The sequence below is a fragment of the Apodemus sylvaticus genome, chromosome 19 (genome assembly GCF_947179515.1).
Source record: "Apodemus sylvaticus chromosome 19, mApoSyl1.1, whole genome shotgun sequence".
In the NCBI taxonomy this organism is placed as follows: Eukaryota; Metazoa; Chordata; class Mammalia; order Rodentia; family Muridae; genus Apodemus; species Apodemus sylvaticus.
In genome coordinates this window covers 7,587,018-7,610,731 of record NC_067490.1, presented here as the reverse complement: position 1 = coordinate 7,610,731, position 23,714 = coordinate 7,587,018, and the positions used below count along the sequence as shown (strand labels likewise).

General features: G+C 44.5%; 1 protein-coding gene across 2 annotated transcripts in view; it reads left to right on the top strand.

Moving 5' to 3' along the window:
- Btbd9 (BTB domain containing 9) overlaps positions 1-23,714 on the top strand; it is a 351,364-nt gene that overhangs the window by 37,491 nt on the left and 290,159 nt on the right. For both annotated transcript variants that reach the window (XM_052164613.1, XM_052164614.1), the window contains 5 exons: positions 2,217-2,428; positions 4,862-5,225; positions 7,720-7,984; positions 14,065-14,284; positions 17,782-17,901. In XM_052164613.1, the coding sequence (XP_052020573.1) occupies positions 2,244-2,428; positions 4,862-5,225; positions 7,720-7,984; positions 14,065-14,284; positions 17,782-17,901 (1,154 nt within the window). In that variant the 5' untranslated portion in view covers positions 2,217-2,243. The remainder of the gene's footprint in view (positions 1-2,216; positions 2,429-4,861; positions 5,226-7,719; positions 7,985-14,064; positions 14,285-17,781; positions 17,902-23,714) is intronic.

Sequence of the window (23,714 nt, the reverse complement as noted above, 5' to 3'; positions counted from 1 at the left end):
TATTCAAGAACTTGGCCTATTGATTAAAGACATTTTTAAAAATGTGTGTGTGTGTGTGTGTGCACAGGCGTGTGCATGTGTTAGTTATCTGGTTCGCCTGTAGAAGTTAGAGGAACTTTAGGTGTTACTCATCCTCACACACTGGCTATCCCCAGCCCCCTCTCATTTGCTCAGTGGCCTGCAGCTAGCTCATTGACTATGAACCCAGGAGCTGTCTCTCATCTTTCTGCTTTCTGGGGCTGGGATTACAAACCTGTGCTCAGTCCTGTCCTGCTTTTTAATGTGGGTTTTGGGATAGAATCCAGGTTCTAATAGCTTGCAATGACGCCATCCCACTAAAAATAAAAATAGCTTTATTAAACCACAGACATGTTCATTTATTTTCTTATTCTCTATGGCTGCTTTTCAGTTCCCCAGGCAGACTTGAATATGTATGACAAAGCTGTGTAGTGCACAAAGCTAAAGTATTTACTATGTAACCTTTGTAGACAATGCCCCAACTCCTGTGTGAAAGTGTCAGCCAGCATTTCCTGTTGTTGCTCAGGTTTCTAAGTTGGTCCTAGTAAACTGAATTTGGTGTTTCACAGGTCAAATTTTGAATCTTTGAAATGGAAGCTGCAGGGGGGGGGGGAGAAGGGTTTGCCTTGTGTATTAGTAACTTTTTCATTGCTGTGATAAACACCATGACCAAGGCAGTTTATAAAAGAAAACATGTAGTTTGGATGTGGTTGCAGAGGATTAAGCCTATGATGGTGTTGGGAAGGCATGGTGAAAAAACAGCTGAGAACTTACATCTCAACTTCAGTGACTCCTCCAACAGACACATCTAATCCTTCCCACACAGTTTTACAGGGACCACCAAGTATTCAAACAGGAGCCTATGGGAGCCATTCTCATGCAAACTACCACCCTTTGGGAGCAGGGGAGGTGCTGCTGCCAGTCACCCACCCTGTTCTCTTTCATCACTTCTCTTGCTGTTGGTCTCTCTCTTGGTTTAAGAAGATTTTCCTGAAGTCACAGGAGACAGACTTTCATACATCTTCCTGGTAACAGATCTGGGTGTGGAAGTTTGAAGATGAGAGATCTTCAGCCTTTAAATTTGATTAAAGTAAATGATTGAAGACAGTGGATGTCCAGTGGAGAGGGTGTATCTGGCTCAGATTCCTTAGTCTCAATATAGAGGCTACCTCTGAACCACCAGCCATCTCTTACCCCAGAGGATCTAAATGCTGGTGAAAGCCCTTGTGAATTTGCTGAATTATAACATGTGAAAAAGGCATGCTTGCAAATAAAAAATTACAAACAGTTCTAGCTTTCTAAGGTCTTAGCTTTCCTTTTGAATATACTGAACCTCAGCCTCTTGATTTTCAATTATTTTTATAGACAGACTGCACATAAAAGCAAGGAAGTACCTAGAAAGACGATATGTTGGCAGTCACCATCAACCTGATCATCAGAGCCAGGAGCATGAAAGAAAAGCCTTATTATGTAGCTCAGGCTAGCCTCAAACTCATAATCCTGTCTTGGTCTCTTGAGAGCGCTGGGATTAGACATGCACAATTAGATGGGCTAATTTTGGAAGAGGGCTGTGATATTCCTCTAAAATTTTATTAATAAAGTAAGTTACCTTTGTGACCACAGAAGATCATTTTTGTAAATTATTTAAGATAGCTTCAGATCAAAATCTCTTCCATGAAAAGATACTAAATTTACTCTGTTCATAATTTATGCCTAGATCTGTACCAGAAAGACGCTGTGGGGATGTGGGGTAGGGTGTGCTCCATCCAGCCTTGCTAAACCAGTCTCTGCTGGATGCAGGCATTCTCAGCCTGTTGGGTTTCTTTTCCGTGAGGTGCTGTTTGGCAGAGATCATGATGGCCTCAAGCACTACAAATTTGTGACAAGGCAATGAGGAGGCAATGGAGGTCTTGGAGTCAGTGAGAACCTCTTGAGCTACCGCTTAGAATAAGCGGGCTAATTAAAAAGCAACCATTGACACTTTGGACTGAGGTCGGAGGGTCATAAGTTCCAGGGTAGCCTCATCTATGCGGAGTTTAAGGCCAGCCTATATACTACACATTGAAAACTGTTTTAAAAAGAAAATAAACAGTAATCATTGCTGATGGCCTTTGGTGTAGAGTTTGGGTGGCTGATAGAATGTGTGGTTTTCTGAGCATGCTCCTCTCCCTCACTTAATCCCACTTCTTCTCTGACAGGTCAGTGACTATCATCTGTTCCACACGATGAGTAACAGCCACCCTCTTCGCCCCTTTACTGCAGTGGGGGAAATCGATCATGTGCACATTTTGTCCGAGCATATTGGTGCCTTGTTGATTGGCGAAGAATATGGTGATGTCACGTTTGTTGTGGAAAAGAAGCGCTTTCCTGCCCACAGGGTAATTTTAGCAGCTAGGTGTCAATATTTTCGGTAAGTGTATAATAATAATGATAATGATAATAATAATAATAATAATTTAAGTCATGTGAGAAGCAATGTTGTTTTCTATGAAAAATATGGGACTCAAGTGTACCCAGTGGAATCCAGTGTCTAGAAGAACTGTATCTTTGCAGATTTGTCACTTCCTGAGACCCCCCCCCCCCTTTCTTTAGGAACCAGCCTAGAAGTTAAGGGCTTAGAAGGCTGGCTGGGAGAGATAGCACCAGTTAACTCTTGGTGCCATCTGAAGGACCTTCTTCCAGCTGTGTGTACTGCTCTGCCGTAGATGGAGGAGTCTGCCCTGAGTCACTGGCGGGTAGCTGGCTTACGGTGGTGAGCTCTTTCCAGACTGTAAAGAGCGCGTGAGCTTCTTGGCTTTGGGCTACTGCAGCCGGCTCCTGTGGGTAACCTCACAGAGCTCCAGGCACGTGGGGGTCCCACCAAAAGAAACAAGTATTACCTGAGCCTGTTTCAGAGTTACATTAGAACTAAAACTAACATACATATAATATTACTCATATATAAACAAATGCATATTTAATGAATGAAAAAAATCCCACTTATAGACAACTATTTCTTAGACCCTTAACTTTCCAGGTTATAAAAATTAAACTGATCTTGTATCTGCATTTCACCTAATGTTTGCTAAATGGAAATCACCAGTGACTTATTACCCGTGTGATTGTTTAACTCTGACCTTGACATGACTAAACCTTTGTCTCTTTACAATAAGAAAGCAGGTGCATAGAGTCCCAGTTTTGTTGCCTGTGCCCTGGACAGCTCTCAGCCTGACCCTGCCTGCTTGTGGCTTAGAGAAAATTTCATTTGTCCTCTAGCGAAAGCTGCATGTGACCTTGAAAAGAGGGCCAGTGGGGATAGCAGAGCTGCATGCCTTCGTGTCACTTGCCCTTGTGTACTCCTGGAAGTGTGTACTCTGCAGCTACAACTCCCATAGTAGTTCATCGCTTGCCATCCTATACCAGTGAAATGCTATTGGAGAAACAGAAGCTCAGAAATGAGTGCAAGCCGGTCGCCCGTCCTAAGGGTCAGCTTCCGTGACATCTGGGCCTAGCCCCGCCAGAGTTCGGACACCTGTGCTCCTTCTGCCTTCCTTTCCCTTTGCCTGCTTTTTTGTCCAGTTGGTGCTGTGAAAGTGCTTTTAAGGTCCTTCCTTAATAATAGAAAATCTCACCTTTATGTTCACTATTTCTGAATACTGTATGTTCTATTCTCCTTAACAAGTAATTGAGAAAGAGCCCTGCATGTGAATGTGATCAGTGGATTCTTTAAAAGAAACCCAGGCATTTTCAGTGAAGATGGTGTTAAGCTAGTGAGCACATCCCCTCACTTCCTGACCTTTCTGCTTCTGTGGGTATTGATCCTGTGAGGTATTTTGGGGCTTACTTGGGCTAAACCCACTCAATCATCAATGCTCTCAGATTCTCATTGAGAATGCTGTTCTTGTGTAAAGTGAACTGTCCTCGGTGGGGATTCTGACTGAGCCATGCCACCAGAGCCTATCAGTTCCCTATGAGGCATGTTAGCTGTACAAGAGGGGACCTCTCACAGAGCACTGAACCGCTTTACTCATTACTGGGAAAGCCATGACAGAGCTCTCCTAGATAGAGCCCACTGATCTCCTTGATCTTGCCAAGGATACATAGAATATGTATGACAGTGTCTCAATCATGTCCATCTTGACATTTTGATTTCCCCCAGGGTTTCTGTACTCATTGCTATATACCCCTAACGAGTTATGTTTTTCTCTAGTGAGGTCTTAAAGGAATGATTACTGAGCCGAAGGGTATTTACGTGTCAGACTTGAACAGTCTATTACTAAATTGCTTTCAAAGGGGGGGGGGTTGCCTCCCAGGGTCCTCAGAGCTCTGGCTGGCAGAACCTGTCTTTTCAGTGTTGGGCTGCCGTTAGAGCTGCCGTTTGTCTGTCTGCTCACGGCCCTGGATGGGTTTGCTTTGTAAACTGTTCATGGACTGGCGACATGTTTATATTGAGTTCCTTGTTCTCTCAGAAGATCGCTTCCAGCTTTCTGTGTGCTCTGGCAGCCTTATTAGCTCATTGCTTGTATTAATATAAATGGTGTTGTCTGCAGCCACACCAGAAGAGGGCATCGGACCCCATGACAGATGGTCGTGAGCCACCATGTGGTTGCTGGGAATTGAACTCAGGAAAGAGCAGTCGGTGCTTGTAACCAGCTGAGCCATCTCTCCAGTCCTCAAAATGATTTTAACATCATTTTCCTTGTTTCCTTTAAAGAACCATTTAAAATCACTTGCCTTTCTGTACCTGGGTCTTTGTGTCTTTAAGGAAATTTATATCTGCATAGCGTTGATAACCATTGTTTTGGGTATTTTGCAGCGAGTGGTGTGTGAGGTTTTCTAACTTTGTTTCTTATTTGGTGTGCAGAGCATTACTGTATGGTGGGATGCGAGAGTCGCAGCCTGAAGCAGAAATCTCTCTCCAAGACACGACGGCCGAGGCCTTCACAATGCTCCTCAGATATATCTACACAGGGCGGGCGACACTGACGGATGAGAAGGAGGAGGTGCTCCTGGACTTTCTGAGCCTGGCTCACAAATATGGATTTCCGGAGCTGGAGGACTCCACCTCCGAGTACCTGTGTACCATACTGAACATCCAGAATGTCTGTATGACTTTCGATGTTGCCAGTCTCTACTCGCTTCCCAAGCTGACTTGTATGTGCTGCATGTTCATGGATAGAAACGCCCAGGAGGTGCTGGCCAGCGACGGCTTCCTCTCCCTGTCCAAGGTGTGTTCTGCTCTGCTCTGCTCTGCTCTGCACGCAGGTTCTCGGCAGGCCTTCCCTTCCTTGTACTAAGTGACCACAGTGCCATGGTCCAAGAATCAAAACCCTTGCTTTCAAAGCAGTCGTCTGGTCCAGCGCGTGCCCTCGGCCGCTGGAGCTCTAGATCATATAGGCTGTTGGTTCCTTTTTTCTGTTTTCAAGGTTTCTCTGGTAAGTTTTGTGTGCAGCAGAGGCTGGTCTGCTCAGTAGTTGGGTTTACTGTGACAGCCAAGAGAGTTTGCTGTGGTCATGGTTGTACCCCATTATGCCTTTTGGTTTCATATTTTTCTGATGGAGAATGTAACTGAGAATTCTTTTTTGGCAAAAGGAAATTTCTTTACAGCTGGGATTATAGTCAGTGTCACAGATGGAAAACTGATAAAGGAGATCTTTATGTCAGTGGATGGCCTTAAGTCACTGTTGGCACTGCTCCTGCTCTGGGTTTACCACTGGAAAACCGTGTCGCTCAAATCTGCCTTGAACCCAGAGCGGTCTCTCTCTCTTTCTCTCTTTCTTTCTCTTTTTCTCTCTCTCTCTCTCATTTGTGTGTGTGTTCCTTTAAAGAGATATGCCTCTTGATTTGAATGAACTATATCTTTTTATTTGTAATTGCATTTTTTATATATATAAAATAAAATATAGTATATATATATTATGTAAATATATATATTACTCTGGAGGTCAGTGTCTTAGTCAGGATTTCTATTCCTGGACAAAACATCATGACCAAGAAGCAAGTTGGGGAGGAAAGGGTTTATTCAGGTTATACTTTTCCACATTGCTGTTCATCACTAAAGGAGATCAGAACTGGAACTCAAGCAGGTCAGGAAGCAGGAGCTGATGCAGAGGCCATGGACAGGTATTATTTACTGGCTTGCTTCCCCTGGCTTGCTCAGCCTGCTCTCTTATTGAACCCAAGACTACCAGCCCAGGGATGGTAACACCCACAAGGGGCCCTCCCCCCTTGATCACTAATTGAGAAAATGCCTCACAGCTGGATCTCATGGAGGCTCTTCCCTTAACTGAAGCTCCTTTCTCTGTGATAACTTCAGCCTGTGTCAAGTTGATACACAAAACCAGCCAGTACAGTACAGTACAGTACAGTACAGAGGACTGAAACCTGACAGTGCAGTGCTACTATAAAACAAAAGGCTTTTAATTCTAGGCTTATCTCACTGACTTAACAGATGTATACTTTCCCAGAGAATACACACAAGCATGCATGTAGTTTGTCATCTTCTTTCTTGCTGTTTTATAAAGGATGGCTACAAACTGTACCCACTCCTGCATATATACCCAAAGGACTTTATTTAAGTCAGCATACGAGATATATTTGCACATACAGGTTTATTGCTGCACTGTTTGCAGTAGCTAAAAAAATGGAAGCAGTCTGCAGGCCTGTCAGCAGCCACATAAATGATGTGGTGCAGAGCCACAGAAGAGTTCGTTCAGCCAAAAACAAGTGAAATAATAACAGCTGCAGGAGGATGGACAAACTGGAAATCCTCACGGGTTGAAACATGCCATGCTCAGACAAATGTCACTTGTTGCCCTCATAGTGGATATATACAGAAATATGCAAATGTAAGGGCGTGGTCATCTTAGTTTGCTTTCTAAACCATGACCCAAAGCAACTTGGGGAGGAGAAGGTTTCTATCAACTGTCATCCTCCATCATCACTGGGGGAGTCTGGGAAGGCCGTGCAGGCAGGAACGAAGCAGAGGTCCTGGAGGAGTGCTGGCCACTGGCTGCCTCCGCTTGGCTTCTTTTGTTCAACCCAGAGCCCATCTGCGTAGGGGTGGTGCTGCCTTCAGTGTGCTGGGCCTCCTCCCACACCAGCCATTAATCAACAACAACAACAAGAAATGCCCCACAGAGTGTATACAGGCCAATCTTATGGAGGTATTTCCTTAGTCTGGAGTCCCTCTTCCAGAAGACTGTAACTTGTGTTACATTGACACAAGTTAACCAACACAGTTTAGGCTGTGAACTAGGAAGGAACTCTGAAATGGGAAGAGGAGATCTTAAGAAAGAAGAGACTGGGAAAGGGGAAAGCATTTGGAATGTAAACAACGAATATAGAAAATAAAGAAGAGACTGGGGAAAATAGGTGAAGGTTGTGTGTGTGTGTGTGTGTGTGTGTGTGTGTGTGTGTGTGTAGGTAAAAGGAAAGGTGCTGTTCTTTTTCTTTTTTAAAGTTGAATAGCCTATGTTTTCCCAGAACTTACTATGTAGCCCGCGCTGACCTTAGACCCAAAGTAAGCTCTCTGCCTCTGCCTTCCAAATGCTGGTATTACACACTTGGCTTATTGCTGCTGCCTGTTCCCACACCTGGAAGTGGAGAAGGGAAGATCTAGGAAGGACAAAGCCCAAGGAAAGGATTGCCACCTGTGGTCCGACTGGGTTGACTGGCTGTGCTCCATGCTGACTTTTTACGGTCCCTTTGTACCCTTTGCAGACAGCACTCCTGAACATCGTTTTAAGAGATTCGTTTGCTGCTCCTGAGAAGGATATTTTCTTAGCCTTGTTAAACTGGTGTAAACACAATGCAAAAGAGAATCATGCTGAAATCATGCAGGCTGTGCGCTTACCTCTGATGAGCCTCACTGAGCTTCTGAACGTTGTGAGGCCGTCTGGACTCTTGTCTCCGGATGCTATTCTAGATGCCATCAAAGTGCGCTCGGAGAGCCGGGATATGGACCTCAACTACAGAGGCATGCTCAGTAAGTACCTGCTCCCTCCTCACCTAGGACGTTTGTTGGCATCTTATGCCACTTCTAGCTGCAGAACTGTGGTGCAGGTCTGCAGAGCATATGCTGGCCAAGAGCACAGAGCTCTGTGTCCTGTGCGGGTGTCTCTGCCATCTGTCCCAGCATGATGAGCTGCCACCGACCCAGCACAGCTATTCCTGTCATTCTGGACACACTCTTCCATCTGTCCTCTGAATGTCCCTTGACACTTTCCTGAAAAGTTGCTTGTCACACAAAGACATTTCCTCTCTCCTCTACCAAGTCCTAGTAGATACTGTGTATTTTACTCTTTAGGTAGCACACATAGTAATTGTAAGTAATGGTTGATCTTAATAATAATATTTTGCTTTTTCTTGCAAATGAAATAATAGCAATTGACAGTTATAAAATGCTTTTTTTAAAAAAGAGATTTATTTATTTATTTTATGTACATGAGTGCTCTGTCTTCAGGCACACCAGAAGAGGGCATCAGATCCCATCACAGATGGTTGTGAGCCACCATGTGGTTGCTGAGATTTGAACTCAGGACCTCTGAAAGAGCAGCCAGTGATTTTAACTGCTGAGCTCTCTCTCTAGCCCTATAAAATGTTTTTTGTGTCATTGTGTTGGAAGGAGATTTGAATCAGCATTCAAAGAGTTCCATGATCTGGTTGAAACTGGCATGCCGACATTTTAGTACACAGTAGCATGAGCCTTCCGGTAGTATCAAGCTCTGTAGTCAGTGCCTCACAGATACTCAACTATCTCTATTATTTCACCCATCTTCCAACCTGGCATTCACCCAATCACAGTGCCACTCCAATCAGACAGAAACTTCTTGCCTTCTGCTCAGTCATCCCCTGGTGGTGCTCTCCTAGGGGGTCTGGAGGAATTAACCTGGTTCAGGAAGACCTGTGAGGAGAGAATTTAATCTGCACAACAGACACAGTGAGGAATGGCTGAGCCGTGGGGAATAACAGAGGTATAAATGGGCTTCAGGAATGAAGATCTTGGGGCTAGCAGGAGGTAAAATTGACGATTATGTTTAGGGTCAGTTACCGTGGTTTTCTAAATCTAAGAAGCCAGAAATTGTAAGGCCCATTACCTTAGGCTAGTAAACAGTGCCAGATAAACCTTGGCCAGCCTGCACCCTCAGAAGCTGAGCTTGCTTCTGTGATATTCGCTTGGAGGGTTTCTGATGTTTGTCAGTTCTGGTGAGCCTGGCCATTTCCTGGAGTGATTCCTCTGCTGACAGTTTTGGGACATTCCTGAAATGCTGGTGGTCCCTAAATAGATGTCCTCAGCCTGTTATTTCCTGAGTTATCAGGTCTAGATTTCTTTTCAATTTATAGTAGTTTGGGGGCCTCATAAATTTTGTGGGTGTACATGCATATGTGTGCACAGCAAGTTGGAGGCCAGGGGTGACCCCTTGGTATTATTCCTTAGGAATCATCCAACTTGATGTTGAGACAGGGTCTTTGACTGGGAACTGGGGCATGCTGATTAGGCTGAGTGGCTGCACAGCAAACCCCAGGGATTTGCCTGACTCCATGTCCCTGGTGCTAGGATGTACAGTGGTATGCCATTGTATTCAGCATATATGTACACTGGGAAACAGGTTTGGGTCCTCACTGCTTATATGGTAACCACTTTGTAGACTGAGCTCTCTCCTCAGTCTCTGGGCCAGGCAAGTTTGATTTTAAGACCTGAATTAATAGCCATGTGACCTGGCAATAAATGATTTGAGTTCTATTTTCCTATCTCAGTGTTGTTATGAGGATTAAATGAAATAATTTGTATAAATTTAAGCTCATTAACAGACTATTGAGTGCGTGCGTGTGTCTGTGCATGTGTGTGTGGGTGTGTGTGTACATTAAGACTTACCAGGAAGTTCAGAGAGGCTTGCATTGACACAGGACCTCTTTGAGGTCACTAACATCGGTTTCTGGAAAATCCACCCCTTCGCTGCCTATCCCAAAGCTTACTAAATTGCAGATTTTTAAGGGGGCCGGTAATCCAGAAGATGTTTTTACCAGTGATTCTGGTTGGTTTCTTTAGAAGATAGATTACACGAACTTTATGCATATACAATAAGCATTTATCTATACAGTTAGGGAAAGGAAATTAACTTTTTAATGAAATTACTTTTTTTCCTTAGGATTTTTGAACTGCCTCTGTTCCATTCCCTTAACATTTAGTTTTTAATCTTTTGGAGATGTTCTGTCTTGAAAGTCAGTGCTTTTTCTTATAATGTCAAGTTATACCTTGTTTTGTTTATCTCATGTTTTAGACTTTGGGGAAGAGAAAAGTAATTTCTTGTTTCTGTATGTTTATAGCATGAATGTATCATAGATTCTAGCCTCAGAATTTATTAGTGAATAAAAGTCAAAATGTAAATTTGTGTGCCAGTGTGCCTGTGTGTGTTCTAGTAACTAGACCGGGTCTTTGCAACTGTGATAAACTGTTGGTTGCTTGTCTGGTGCTCATTGAGTTCTTTAAAGATAACTTGTGCCTTTTTTTTTTTTTTTTTTTGCCTACAGTCTTCTAGCATGTGTCACAGTGCCTAAGTCAAGACTTAAATATAGATGTGACCAAATGAAGCCTTTTCTTGTTTCTAGACTAATATTTTGAGTCTTTCTTGTCTATCAGTTATGACAATGAACATTTTAAAGCTCTTTGACTCCCCTTTACTGCTGCGTCATCTCTGGTGTGTGCTCTTTTGTGACGGTGTTTAGTGTCTGTGGGGATTAGCTTGTCCTGTCAGATGCTGAACATATAGCAAGTGGTTCGTACGTAGTCAGTAGTCAGCTCTGCACAGTCGCCTCTGTCCATAGATGGATTGGGTGGGGTCCACCAGCTATTCCTTGGTAACTTGCCTAAAGTTGCCAAGTGAAATGAACTGCCTTAGCCAGGCCCACCCTTTGGGGCCTGTGCTTCGTGAAGCAGGTGCTCTTCCATGATTTCTCATATCTCTGAGTGTGCGCTCTCGTGTCTCTGAGTGTGCGCTCTCGTGTCTCTGAGTGTGTGCTCTCGTGTCTCTGAGTCTGTGCTCTTGTGTCTCTGAGTGTGTGCTCTTGTGTCTCTGAGTGTGTGCTCTCGTGTCTCTGAGTGTGCTCTCGTGTCTCTGTGTGCTCTTGTGTCTCTGAGTGTATGCTCTCGTGTCTCTGAGTCTGTGTTCTCGTGTCTCTGAGTGTGTGCTCTCGTGTCTCTGAGTGTGTGCTCTCGTGTCTCTTGAGTGTGTGTTCTCTCATGTCTCTGAGTATGTGCTCTCTTGTGTTTCTGAGTGTGTGCTCTTGTGTCTCTGAGTGTGTGCTCTCGTGTCTGAGTGTGTGCTCTCATGTCTCTGAGTGTATGTTTTCGTGTCTCTGAGTGTGTGCTCTCGTGTCTCTGAGTGTGTACTCTCGTGTCTCTGAGTATGTGTTCTCGTGTCTCTGAGTGTGTGTTCTCGTGTCTCTAAGTGTGTGCTCTTGTGTCTCTGAGTGTGTGTTCTTATGTCTCTGAGTGTGTGTTCTGAGTACCTGCATTGAGAAATGTTGAGATTAGGCCTGCAAAGAGTGGGTGAATGGGAAGTTTAAAGCAAGACTAAAGCCTTGGGAACGTCATCATATGACAGTTAGTTGTAAGGGAGTGTTTTGGGAGCAGGACTGTTCTTCAGGACAGTTAGTAAGGGGGTGGAGATAGATGACTGCGGTAGTAGAGCTGGGTGAGGAGATTCTGGTGGGCAGAGAGCTGTTTTGTAGCCACACAACTCATTGGTGTAGATGACTGTGTCAAGTCTGTGTCCCCAAATGAGGATTAGGAATATAAAAGAAAACCACAGAGTAATTAGCCCCATGCCTCAGATAGTGTCACTGTGTAGCACGGGACTCTGAGCGTGTTTATACAGCCTCTCCTTTTTCTTTGGAGAGTGTTGGTTTTAGGAGTTAGCACCTTGTGACAAGCCTTCCTTACCTGTGAAGCATCCTGTGTAGATGACTGTCTAGTCCCTGACACTAACCTCAGTCGTGACGCTCATGAGGGGAGGGGCTTGAGATAACCTCCCCTCCTCCATCTCTCCCTTTCTAGTAGTGTTTTTTTTACCTTTGTTCTATAGAGCTATAAAGCTTAATTTTTTTCTTAATGGCTATAACATAACATTATTAAATCACAAGTGTAAAGAAAATTATGATTGCTGTTCTCGAGGCCTTGCTCAGTCCCTGCTGCTGCTTTATATTTTTAAGAGTTCTTCTTTTCATGCATAGAGAGATACAGGTACTAAGAATACTTGTGGAAAAAAAATTAATCCTTACAGTTTGAACATATTCGTAATTCAAATTTTTCCAGGATTACTTTTCCTTTTAAATTCATTATTGAACTATGGATTTTGAAGGAAAAAAGCCATGGAGCTGTATTTTTATCTAGCAGAGCGCTCATATTCCAGCGGCCATGGGGGACTCTTCATTTGTACAGATGCTCTTCAGCATGGAGTGAAGGATGCTCTCGGGGAATGAACCTGTTGAGAGTGCCTGGAAAGCGCTCAAGGGCTCTCAGGAGAAACTTCAAAAACTTGGACCCGTGATAAACTTTGATTTCTATTTTAGATTTCAGCTGTAATCATTTGAAACTCTTGTACCTGGTCTATTATTCAGAGTCTGATAGATTTTAGTAGGAAAGGAAGGTGGCTTTAGTTTCCAAGCCTGGAGGCCTATGACACGTTTCCCTCTGTGGTTTAGTTTTAACTTGTGCCATCAGAGCTATGGGTGACAGTCCCATCAGAATTGGCTTGTGAAGGAGCCTTACACTAGTCGTGAGACCTTCCGGGGTCTGGCATCAGCTCTGCTGCTCGCTGGACACGAAGTCCGTTTGAGCTTTCCCTGCTTCCCTTCTGTCTGTGGTGGCTGCAGTAGCACACTGTGTCGACGGTGACATTTCTCTGTACTCTGCACAGACACTGCTGAACGCACTTTACAGATTCTAATTCCTTTGGATCTGTGCTCACACTAATCCTCGGAGCACAGTGTGCTGTTGCCACTCCAGCCAAGGAGCACTGCTGAGTCACCACCCTCTGTCTTCTTTGCTCTTAGCTCCCAGTAAAGACCCACCATCTTGTCTTCATTTGAGAACTGGCAAAACCTCTTTCCCACCATCTCTGTAATGCTGAATTCTTCCTGCCTCTTCTGACTGCATCTGATAAGTCTCATTTTCCTCTCATATCCTGTGGCCAAGTTGTATGTGCACTATGGGAGCTCAGGGTTTATGTATAGTTGCAAACCTGCATAGTTCTCTTACATATGTGTGTAATATATATGCTTTGTAAACATCATCTCAGTCTTTACAGAGAACATGTAGAGGACAGGCATTATCCTCTTAAGAAATTGAAGTTGACATTAAGAAATTGGCATAGGCAGCTCAGGGTATAGCCTTGATTTAAAGTTCATTCTCTGAACGTGTTGATGCAGCCGCCACGGAGCGTGCCAGTTTTAGGATGTCAGCCCTGGGACGCCCTCCTTCCCTGGGAAGCACGATGTGTATAGAGTACTTCAGAGGCCCAGACACGAATCTCAATGGAAAGAGGATTCTGATGGCAAATATCCAAGGGATGTGTATTTTTTTTAAACAGAATCTTATTTTCTCAGCTTGGAAATTGATTAATCCTGTCTTTATATGACCAGCAGTGACTAACACGGGGGCTTCTCCTTCTCTGCTTGCAGTGCTTTACCCCTGTCCTCAGTCTGGACGGCAGGTACAGGCCATCCCATAGGCCTTTGTTGTTCAGCAGATGTTAAGGTGAACCTGCTAACAGGATGAGTTCAGCAGAGAGGGGCCATTTGTTGTGCCACTTGTGTTTCTAGCATTAACTGTCTCAATAATGCTCAGTGTCTGGCTCACTGTGGTGGGGACATTCCATTTCGAATGCTGAATGCTGTCTTAATCATAGTGGATAGTATATGTTATTTTCATTTCTATAGACTTGCCTATGCAGCTTAAAATCAGATACAGGTACTGGAATCAGAATGCTAGAAGCTCGCCTTTCTCTCACTGCTCTGGAGTGACTCACCGTAACTGTCCACTTGCCCCTTCTATTCCAACTGCAGTACCTGAAGAAAACATTGCGACGATGAAGTATGGGGCCCAGGTTGTAAAAGGAGAGCTGAAGTCAGCCTTGCTGGATGGTGACACTCAAAACTATGACTTGGATCATGGATTTTCCCGGCACCCCATCGACGATGACTGCCGCTCTGGCATTGAGATCAAGCTTGGCCAGCCGTCCATCATAAACCACATACGCCTACTCCTGTGGGATCGTGACAGCCGGTGAGGCCTTCCTGTCTTGGAGAAACTGATGTTGTATTTGCTGGAGAGGACCTAACTTTTTGGTCATCTGCCTTGATTCCTCTCCCTTTTTTTCTCTTCACTAGCAGAAGAAGGATGTTTATTAAGAGAGGTCCTCTGTCTTAGGATTACTGTTGCTGTCATGAACGCCATGACCGAAGCAACTTGGGGAGGAAAGGGTTCATTTGACTTATACTTCCACATGATAGTTTTTAAGCAAAGAATTACTAGATGGGAACTAAAGCAGGGCAGCAACCCGGAGGCAGGAGCTGATGCAGAGGCCATGGAGGGTGCTGCTTATTGGCTTGCTCATCATGGCCTGCTCAGCCTGCTTCTTCTAGAACCCAGGAGCACCAGCCCAGGGATGGCACTACCCACGGTGGGCCGGCCCCTCCCCGATCAATCGCTAAGAAAATGCCCTATAGCTAGATCTTAAGGAGGCATTTTCTCAATTGAGGTTTCCTCTTCAGTTGACTCTAACTTGTGCCAAGTGGCATAAAACTAGCTAGCACAGTGTTTAGCAGGGAAGAGGCCAGAGAACCAGAAAAGGGCCTTAGATGCTCAGTGATTGCAAGCTTTGGTTTTACAGGTTTAAATGGCTTAGATGCTCAGTGATCACAAGCTTTAGTTTTACAGGTTTAAATGGCTTATTTCTCTATGGACATTCTGCTATTTCTCCTGAAAACTAGTTCTAGGGGAAGAATGTAAAAGTTAGATTTCTTTAAAAAACACATTTTTGACCTTTTTACAATATAATTTTTTATATTTTATTTTGTGTGTTGAGTGTTTTGCCTGCATGGATGTATATGCATCATGTATTCCCAGAGGCCAGAAGGAAAGCAGTGGATTCCCTAGGACTGCAATTTCAGACAGTTGTGAGCTACCATATGTGTGCTGGGAATCAAATTTGTTCTCTTATCTCTCCTGCCCCCCTTTCCCCTCCTATACGAGCACTGAGTTAGTGTTCATTTTGAAAAATGCAGAAAAGCACATAGCAGAAAATATAAATTGCTAGTAATTTCATCACCACCCATGATTGAAATCTATATGTCTCTAACTTGTATTTGCTATCTGTCTCATATATCCGGACATAAATACAGAATCTTCACATCATTTCGCAAAATATAGATTGGCTATACTAGAAACTGAACTCTCATGTTTACATTTTGTTCTTTTGGGGCAGAGTCTCAATAATTTGCCTCGCCTAATCTCACACTTGCAATCCTGCCATAGCTTCCCAGCTTCTGGAATTAGAGATGTGTGTGCTCCACTGCACCAGGCTTTAATTTCATGTTTCAGTTACTACAGTTTAAACATGGTATGAGTTCTGAAATGTTATCTGGCATCCTTTCATATAGGTGAACGCTATTTATTTGGATCCTTACATATTAGACATTATGAATACCTTTAAAATAGATATCATCCTATGGCTGAGGAGATTGTCTTTTAGTATATAGCTAAGCATCCTTGGAATAGAATCTAAACTGTGAGAAAAGTGGGGTGGGCTTCAGGCTGTGATGCACACCACAGCTCCAAGAGTGCTTCCTTCCCTTCCAGCAAGCGCTGTGGCTCACTGGGCCTGTGACCCGTTTCACAGTGCGGTGACAGGAGCACAGGGACAGTGACAGCAGAATAAGTGGTCTCTAGTGTTGCTCACCTTTAGCCTCAGATCCACCCAACCTGCTGTGCCCTTTTGGGTCAGGGCCTCTCGGTTCAGTTGTACTAGTGTTCCGGCTCAAGCACATGGAAGGAACGGAGCATGTCTTGTTGGCACACTGGTGACCATCTTGGTTTTTTTGCCATTTGAGCCATGCTTGAAGGAGTCCTTTAAAGGTGAAAGTCAGCATTTGTATGTACAGTGTGTTTGAGATCCCTAGGGGATTGCTCTCTGTTCTGTCTTTATTAAGAATATATTTCACAGGGTTAGAGAGGTGGCTCAGTGGTTAGATCACCTACTGCCCCTGCAGAGGGCTGGAGTTTGATTTCCAACATGCATGTTAGGTAGCTCACAGCCACCTGTAACTCTAGCTCCAGGGGTTTGGATGCCCAATTCTGGCTTCTTCAGGCAGATATGCATGTGTACACATGCAGACACATACTTGCTCATACATACAGTAGAAGAAATCTTTAAAAAATATATTTTCTGACCTGTATCTTGGTGGATATTTGAAGCATAATTGACAAAGGTTGGATTTAATCCATGTTTCATTTCCAAGAGTCCCTGGTTATTACTTAATAACAATGTAATAATAGTATTTGTATTGTACTTTCATTGCTTGTATATGGTAGGCATCCCAAAGGCTTTACATATTTCATTCATCTAATTATGAAGTTGGTATAAAAATGATAAAGGAAGAGGTTAGTGTGCTTGAACCTGAAAGCATTGCTTTTCGTTCCCACGATGGTCAATACTTACAGGCCAGTTTGTTTTAGCATCTCTGTTACATTCACAGGAGGCTTACCGTCGCCATGTTCTTTTCTCACACACATTGCTAACATTTGAAGCAAAGGTGAAAAATTCAAAATCTTAAGCCAAAAAGATTCTGATGTGTGGTAAAATTATATCCCACATTACTGATAACCCAGAGAGGTTCAATAAAAGGTTATAACCAGTTTGAGACTGAGCAATAAAATGAATGGGAGTTGAGGGGACAGCAGAAAATGAGGGGACGACACAAAATAAGCTGACCTTTCCTGGTCACAACTGTGGGCTGCAGGCTGACATTTATGATCACCTAAATCTTCCAAGATTGTTCCTGTTGATATTACAGTACAAGTAATAACCGCATCTCAGATTTAAATTTGGCTCATGACAAGGAAATACAGATGTGTTTGGTATGGGACCAGCATGTAATGGTCCTGGGCCGCTGACTTGGGGGATGATGGGCTGTTTTCATTACCGCCGGTTATTAGCTGGCAAGTCTTAAGTTGCATCCAAAGGAAACAAGCCTTATCTTTTCAGCCATGCCGTTTATTTTCCTGCAGCCTGCCTTCAAGAGTGCTCTGCTAGGAGACTGAAGTAGCTGGGGGAAGCTGGCTTCTATGGAGAACCAGTCCACCATTCCACTTAGCTTTCCCCACTGAGCAGGGAGAGTGCTCACTGGCCTGCTTCTCTGTTCTCATTCCACAGCTCTCCTCCTGTTTTCTCTTCTCTCCTTCCTCTTCCCTGCTTTAGCAAGCTGCTGATACGGTATGGCCATCATCTGACCATATAAAGAAAAGCAGTTTTGCATTTTTTTGTTTTGTTCTTAAGCAGTTCATCATTTTATGAGGTAGACCAGACAAGCTGAGTGGAAATTTCAGTGCGTTGGGTAAAATCCTCAGTAGAGGATTTTCTGTTATAGAGCTTTCAGGATTACCTGAATCTGATAAACGAGGCTGTGAAACAGAACAATTAGTGAGGCGTGCCTGTCAGCTTCTTTTCATGTTTCACTTCCGGTTGCTGTGACTCTGCTGTATGTTTTCTCGTTACCTCCCAGGTCTTATTCCTACTTTATTGAAGTGTCCATGGATGAACTTGATTGGATCAGAGTGATAGATCACTCACATTACCTGTGTCGGTCTTGGCAGAAGTTGTATTTCCCAGCCCGTGTCTGCAGGTGAGTGCTCCCGTTACTCAGTTTGTCTTTATTTGGGGACATTTGGAGTTTGAGAAGGAGACTGCTTGAAAAACAAAACAAAACAAAAACCCAAAGTGACAATAAAAAACTAGAACCCAAAACCCCAAACAAAGCCCTGTAGGGGCGTTAGGTACCTTAGCTTGTGGACTGCACCGTGAAACTGCCCAGCATGCTTTGTGCCACGCCTTCTCATGGACATGTGAAGCCTGTGGTGAGACAGGCAGTGAATGCTTGGGAGGTAGAGATGCCTTTGCAATCAGTGTTGTCTCCAAACAGAAAGCAGTTCTTCTTGGAGAGGGTGGCTTCCTTAACCTCCAGTGAAGATGGCTCTGAAGGCTTCCTGGTGGTGCCCTGAGCCAGCAGGAGAGCCCTGGATGCCCATGCCCGGGCTGGCATTGGAGGGAGGGCGGCTGGTGCGACTGGGCAGCATGGGTGTTGTAAGTGGGGTCAGATGGATGAAGGAGCAGGGCTGGCTCGGTTGGCAGGCTTTGTGCCATACCCTTGCCCAGCTCAGAACCAACTTGGCCCTGTTGTTTGGCAGCCACTAGGTAAGGCTGTTGTAGAGGACACTGAAAGGTTACTCTGCCAATAGCTTATATTCTTCTTTAGGTCAGACCGTAATCTAAGCATCCTCTAGTGCTGCAAGACAGGTGTGGAACTGGGAGCTGGAAAAGGTGGTTCAGGTTCCCCCAAATCCCTCAGAGTTATTTTCCCACTGGAGAAGTGCCCTTCGGTAAAGGCAAGAGACAAGGCTAAAGGCAGAAAATGGGCTCCTTAGTGAGGTGTGGGGAGAAGAGAAAAGGTGGGTGCGACCGAAGCAGGGAGAATGTGGAGCTGACTCCTGTTCCTCAGCCACCCCACAACCCCCCACGCCACATGCCATCCACCCTGACTTTTAACTGTGACTGACATGGAATGAGTGGGTGAGTATGTCTCCTGGTCAGGACTCACCTCTGAACTCCCCGTTAACTTAGAATGAGAATTTCACAGAACCCTTTAGCCACTAGGATAGTAAAAAATATTGCGTACATTTTTATTATGGGTGTTGACTGGGCATAATATTGTTACCCAGGGATTCTTCTGTGAAAATGAAGAAAATCAATTTCATTTCCCCAAAGAGGGACTGAAGTGTCTCGGTCTGGCAGTTGCTCTTTTACCCACAGGGGTTTTGAATGGATTAAAGTAAGAGGGACAAGAAATTGAGTGACGATTCTGTGTTGAGTGACGATTCCGTGTCTCAGGGCTGCTTGGGGAATGAGAGGGACCTGCTGTGGAGGAGGAAGGAGAGGAGGAGGAAGGGGAGGAGATGAAGTCTTCACTGACTCAGGTTATAATGGTTGCAGCAGATTGAAAAGCAAGCAACATGTGAGTCTAAGGGTTTGGCATGGGCGGCAGCACAGTGCATTTGTGTGATTGGAGGCTATAGGAACATGACTCCTGAGCAGATTATCATGAATCCAGCTGTGCTGTCTCCCCTTAAAACTCCAGCCAGAGGGAGTGAGACCTGCCTTCACTCAGGGTCTCCAGGCTTTAGAAACAGGCTTCCCTCCCCTCCCCTCCTTTCTCCTCCCCTCCCCCTATATAGACCTGACTTTGACGGGTCATTTTTGTGCTGTGCTGCCTGCTTTTGATCTAGTACATGTCGTAGTTGCTCTTCAGTTGCTCTAGCAAAACATACGGCCAAAAGCCGCTTACAGAAGAAGGCTTCCGAGGGCACGTCTGTGACCATTACAATGAGAACACCAGCCAGGCATGGCACGTGAGGAGCAGTAGCTGAGAGTTCACCCCTTTTTCCACAAGCATAAGGCACACGCACACATGCATGCATGTATACACAAATGCAGTTATGATGGGAAAGCCCAAAACCCAGTCTCAGTGTCAGGCTTCCTCCTACAAGGCCACACTCCCTAACCTTTACCAAGAAGTTCTATCAATTGAGGACCAAACATTCAGATGTGCCCGTGGAGACCATTCTTAGTCAGAGCACCACAGTACATCAGCTCCAGACCAGAGATCTGAGTGAGCAGAGGTGGACTGGGAGATGGTGGGAGTGAGGAGGGAGGGAGGGGGCTCCGGGTCAGCACCCATTAGGAAGCTTTAAACCGATGAGCATTTTAACATTTTAAAATGTCTCCTGCATTGCTTCGTAAGTTGTTCATCGGCTTAGACTGACCCTTCCTGAACCCTTGCCAGGAGTGTTTGTGTGTGTGGGTGTGTGTGTGTGTGTGTGTGGCGGTTATTCTATGTGCTCCAAAGCTTGACTAACACTGTCTCCCTCCACCTTAACCCTCAGCTGGAGATGAAGAAAAGTGACTTGCAGTTTATCTGTGTGCATCTTCATCCTCAGACCAAACCACACTGTCGCTTGTAAGAACTTTGCATTGGTACAGACCTGCCCCCTCTGTGCGTGCGTGTGTGCATGCGTGCATGTGTGTGTGTGTGTGTGTGAGAGAGAGAGAGAGAGAGAGAGAGAGAGAGAGAGAGAGAGAGAGAGAGAGTGCATGTGTGTGCACACGTGTGCGTATATGATATGCTTTTTTCTGTTGTGTGATATGTGAGTTGATACTGCGTTTTAGTGTTATATTGATACTTTGTTTGAAAATAAAATTAAAAAATTTTAAAAACCATAGTCAGCTCTGTCAGTGTTTTGAAATACTTTCTAGTTTTATATCCCGTTTAGGAAGGTGTTCTAATGCTAAAGATTCCCAAGGCTAGAATGCTACATATTTTTCTAATACTTTAGAAACTCTTTGTAATCAAATGTTGAGTTCAGGCAGACAGTGTATGGGTGGGCTGGGTTGGGACAGTTGCCTTAGGAGTGTCATATAATAGTGATTGTAGCACCCGATGTGCCTGACCTTGTTCTTCCCTGTGCACATCCTAGCACTTGACACTTCGCTGTGCTCTCCTTCTGTTCCTGTTAACTGTTAAGTAACCGCTGCTTCCTGTCCCTCCTTATCCCTATTTTCCTAGAGCAAGAAATTATAACGTGCCAAGCATGTCACAGTAAAGGAAGGGGTGTTGTAGAACATCTGCCAGGCTGTCTTCCAGTCTCAGGGGCTCCATTAGAGGCCTTCAGTGATGATAAATACCTCACTAGAGGGGTTCTGTTCTTACTCAAAACAGGGATTCAGGCATGCCTCACTAGTTCAGGAGAGAAAATTGTCTTCGTTCGTTCATCCACCACTTACTCATTCCGCAAATAAACGACTACTTTGTGCTATACACCGTACTTGATACTGAGTCTGTACCACTGATGGCTGCATTCGTCAGTTGGGAAAGGCATATACAGAACTCTGTCAGCAAGGGTCACTGGGAGCAGGCATGTGTTTTTAAGTAAGGTTGCCAGGGTGGTAGTGTAAGCCGAGAGACAGGAAATGATATTGTCTGGTCTTTGCCTTGGACATGTTGGCTCTCTTTGGTATATGGTGAATGCTATTCATAGTAGCTAGTCTTCTGTAGGAAGCCTCATTAGATGTGCACTAAAACTGTAGCGTCTGTTGCCATACGGTGCTTGGATCTCTTTTATTGCCTGCATCCATTTCTGCTCCCCTCTTCCCTGCTGTCATTAGCTGTGACATCCCCCACCCGTTCTCATTAGATTATAGTACCTTCCCAGGGCTGTAGACCTGGGGGAGAGGTACAGCAAACGAGGAGAGAAGTGTTTCTATGTATGGGGCATTCTCTCCCCGCCGTGCTGGCAGTGCGGGCATGCGTGTGTCTGTTCAGCCTCCACTCCCTCTGCCCCATCTCACCCACTAACTGGGCAGACAGAACATTTATTTGCTTTGAAAGGCAAACACTGGCATAATTGAGCAGTTCACCCTGAGGCTTTAGATTCCTAGTCAGTTACACTGAGTCTTTATTCTCCTCATGGGACCAGAAAGCTCAACCCTTTGCGAAATGCCCTCTTTAGACATGGAAGTGTGGGAAGGGTCCCACTTTGAAGAAGTAGCCATTTTAGCAAACACAGTTTGAATTGTTCCTCTACCTATAACTTTGATGTCATAATTGAACTACCATTGAACGCCTACGTGGAGAGAAACATTTTTTTTAAAATGTAAAGCAAAACATAGCCACATGGTGTCACTAAATTATAACAATTTTACTTAGAGCAGAAGAGAATTTAAAATGATTTTTTAAAATAAAGCCGTATTTAAATATAAATTGTTCTGAAGTCTGTGGTTTTTGAAATAGCATGTGAAACTATTTGTACTGTTTAAGTATTTTACTAATGGGAAGATTAACTATACCCAGTCTGTAGATGCCCCACTGTGTGCCTGCCGGCTCAGGAGTCATGGGCTGCAGAGTAGAGGGCACGCGGGCTTCTGTTGTACAGTTTTTCTGGCATCTTACAAATCAGGTTTTTAAGCCTTCTGGAACTTTGAAATAAATAAAAGAGTAACAGATAGAGTCACTGAATATTTATTATTTAGGAGTCAGAAAACCAGAAGCAAAGAGGACTGAGAATACAGGGAGGAAGTCAGAGGGTGGGGGACTGGGAAGGGAGCAGCAGCCTCATGGGAGGGAAAATGGCTGCATTGTTGGATAGATGCAGAACTTGAGCACTGGGAAGCTGAGCTCTTAGGCAAAGGGTCTGACTCCATGTCTTACACTGCCATTACTGGGCGGGAGATGAAGCAGCTCTCGGCTGCATGTGCAGCATTGTGGGAACACCTCAGTGTGCACAAGCCTTTGTACTCCATCTTTAGAATAAAATGAATGACCAGATGAAACCTGGCAAGACAAAGGAACAGCTCTGTTCTGGAGCTGCAGGACACAGGATCTAGAAGAAGCCCTTGCTGCCCTCTTGGGGAGCATTCCACCACTGAGCGAGGTCTTTCTTCCCTAGCCTCGTGGGAAGAGCCGTTTCCAGGATTACTGCAGGAGGCTCACTGTTACTGTTACCAAAGGCTATTCTGCTCTAGCTGGTCGCAGCCACCCAGGGTACAAGCTCGTGTGTGTTAATGGCGATGAGCACTGGGGGTAGTTTCCTTTTGAAAAGTGCTCCAAAGCCCTGCCTGGCCACCCTTGTTCCAGGTGCTGTGGCAGTTTGTCAATAGAGCTTTCAGGTCTTCTGCCCCTTGCTTCCTCTTAAGATCATCTTAGGCGTTGTTAGCATAGTGTGGGCTCTGTGTTCCTACTTCCTGTTTGTTTTGCTCCATCTGTATTTAGAAACAAACAGTGTATATTATGAAATCTCTTTTTCTCAAGATCTTGAGTTGCTTTTTTAAAAGTTGAGAAATTATTTATTATTTTCACTTAGAATCCTCTTATTAGGGTTAAAAAAAAAAAAGCCCACAGCAAAACCAAACAAAAAACCCCCCAAAGCACTGTGGTTTATTTTCAATAAGACCTTTGAGAAATGGCCATTTATGCATGAAGTTATTCAATTGAATCCAGGCCTTTTTGTTTTATTTTGTTGGTTTAAAGGATAATAGCATTTTGAGCTCCTTTTGTGTGCAATGGCGGATCAGAACATGAGAGAATAGATCGGGCTTGTCCTTTCCTTTGCAATTTGTTTTGTAATTTTAGAGTGCGTCTTAATAAGCTCGTTGCGTGAAGATGATGCTAACAGCACTAATAACCCGTAATTACCACAAATACCAGTTGCTGAGTCTCATGCAAGGGCAGGAGCTATATTTTGTTCTGTTAGCAGTTGCTTCCCAAGCACTTAGGTCCCAGCAGAGGTGCAGATGGCCTCCCCCCCCCCCCCCATCAGTCATCAAACCTCCTTTCTCATGACTTACCTCTTTTCGGTATGTATTTGCTTTATCGCTAAAGGGTTTATC